This window comes from Protobothrops mucrosquamatus, unplaced genomic scaffold (genome assembly GCF_001527695.2).
Source record: "Protobothrops mucrosquamatus isolate PMUCROS unplaced genomic scaffold, P.Mucros_1.0 scaffold4803, whole genome shotgun sequence".
Lineage (NCBI taxonomy): Eukaryota > Metazoa > Chordata > Lepidosauria > Squamata > Viperidae > Protobothrops > Protobothrops mucrosquamatus.
This window is the reverse complement of record NW_015390693.1, coordinates 14850-17198: the sequence shown is the minus strand read 5'-3', so window position 1 is coordinate 17198 and position 2349 is coordinate 14850. Positions and strand designations below refer to the sequence as shown.

Sequence of the window (2349 nt, the reverse complement as noted above, 5' to 3'; positions counted from 1 at the left end):
CCTGAGCAAGGGGTTGGGCTAGATGACCTCCAAGGTCCCTTCCAACTTTATTATTATTATTAACAACCTGCCTCCAGAAGCTGTGAATGCTCCAACACTGGAAGTTTTTAAGAAGAGATTGGACAGCCATTTGTCTGAAATGGTATAGGGTTTCCTCCCTGAGCAGGGGGTTGGACTAGATGACCTCCAAGGTCCCCCCTCCTCCTCCTCCTCCTCCTCCTCCTTCTTCTTGTTGTTGTTGTTATTATTATTATTACTATTATTATTATTATTATAAAGCTGATTCACTTTGTCGGGGAGGGGCACTGAAATCCCACAGCGTGCCCTGCGCCTGTTTAAAATGCCATTTCTGGGGTGTGGGAAGCTGGACGGGGAGGTGGTGTGTGTCAGCCCAACCAGTAAGTCGAGGACTACCTGTACATTTCAACTCCCAGAATTCCCCAGCCAGCAAGTCCATGAGTCTATATAAGTTGCCAAGTTGTCTCCACCTCTGTTCTTGCAAAGAGCAGCAACTAAGATGATTAAAGGCCTGGAGACAAAAACATATGAAGAACAGCTTGCAGGATTGGGGTCGGGCCAGTCTAGAGAAAAGAAGGATTGGGGGGGACATGATAGCCATATGCCAGTATTTGAGGGGGCATCACAAAGAAGAGGGGGGTCAGCTCATTCTCCAAAGCACCTGAGGGCAGGATCACTAGATGACCTCCAAGGTCCCTTCCAACATCATCATCATCATCAACATCATCATTACTACTACTATTATTATTATTATTAAAGAGAAATCCAACTTAGAACTAAGGAGTGTCACTAACTTCATAAGTACAGTGATTCACTTAACAGCCAGGGTAAGAAAGGTTGTAAAGTGGAGAAAAACTCACTTAACAACTGTTTTGCTTAGCAACGGAAATTCTGGACTCAATTGAAGTTGTAAGTCGAGGATTACGTGTAGCCATCTTTTGGGGATGGTGTAGTGCAGGGGTAGGCAACCTTGGCTCTTTTATGACTTGTGGACTTCAACTCCCAGAATTCCTCAGCCAGCCATGCTGAGGGGAAAGGGAGAGGTTTCCAAGCTGAGCCATGGTGGCTCAGGAATTCTGGGAGTTGAAGTCCACAAGTCATGAAGGGGCCAAAGTTTCCCTCATGCTGGTTCAGGAATTCTGGGAGTTCAAGTCCACGAGTCATAAAAGAACCAAGGTTCCTTATGATGGCTCAGGAATTCTGGGAGTTGAAGTCCACCAGTCATGAAGGGGCCATAGTTCCCCCATGCTGGCTCAGGAATTCTGGGAGTTGAAGTCCACGAGTCATGAAGGCGGCCATAGTTCCCCTATGCTGGCTCAGGAATTCTGGAAGTTGAAGTCCACGAGTCATAAAAGAGCCAAGGTTGCCTACCCCTGGTGTAGTGAATCCTGGGTTGGACTTGATGATCTCGAAGTTCCCTTTCATCTCTATGATTCTATGACTTCTTGCACAACCCAACAATGCTACTTTTTTTTTAGCAAATTACCTGTGGTCCAGGACAGTCACATTGGAAGAAGGAATCCCGAGAACTTTGCAGCTTTCTATCAATTCTCCTTTACGAATCTCTCCCTGCTGATAATAATTCCCTGTGAATGATAAAGAGATAACGGTCATCTCTTTTGCCTCTATTTGGAATCTATTTATTTACCATATTTTTGACACAAACATTCCCCCCTTTCCCCCCTCCCAAGAAAAATTAAAGCCACTGAGAAGAGTTGGAGGTCAAACTATTCTCCAAAGGACCTGAAGGCAGGACAAGAAGCAACGGACAAGAAGCAAGAAACTAATCAGAAAGAGAAGCAACCTGGAACTAAGGAGAAACTTCCTAACAGTGAGAACAATTAACCAATGGAACAACCTGCCTCCAGAAGCGGTGAATGCTCCAACACTGGAGGTTTTTAAGAAGAGACTGGACAGCCATTTGTCTGAAATGGTACAGGGTCTCCTGCTCCAGCAGGATATAAGCGTCATGTGCCTAGAGCTCAAAGCATTTTTAGAGACCCCACACGCCCACTTCACGGTCTGTTTCTGTTGCTCCCCTCTGGGAGGAGATTTTGAAACATTTCTAACACAACTACTGGATTTTGTAACAACTTTGTTCCTTATGCCATCTAGTAAACTTGCAGGATTCTTTTTTTTTTTTTTGCATGTATATATACATTCGAATTAGACTGATATTTCTCTGTGTCATATATGTGTGTGTATAGGTGTGTCTATGCTAAAACAGCATTTTTTGAGAGCTGAATGCAATGCAATTTCATTTTAATGTACGCTGATTAATGTACATTTAAAGCAGCAATAATGTTTCTTCTGTTCTATTTTCTGTATTCT

The 2349-nt window shown here is 43.8% G+C and overlaps 1 protein-coding gene across 1 annotated transcript in view; it reads right to left on the bottom strand.

Annotated features, from left to right (window-relative positions):
* PIGL (phosphatidylinositol glycan anchor biosynthesis class L) overlaps positions 1-2349 on the bottom strand; it is a 17282-nt gene that overhangs the window by 13759 nt on the left and 1174 nt on the right. Inside the window, exon 2 of the mRNA XM_015828697.2 lies at positions 1505-1604. Within this exon, the coding sequence (XP_015684183.2) occupies positions 1505-1604 (100 nt within the window). The remainder of the gene's footprint in view (positions 1-1504; positions 1605-2349) is intronic.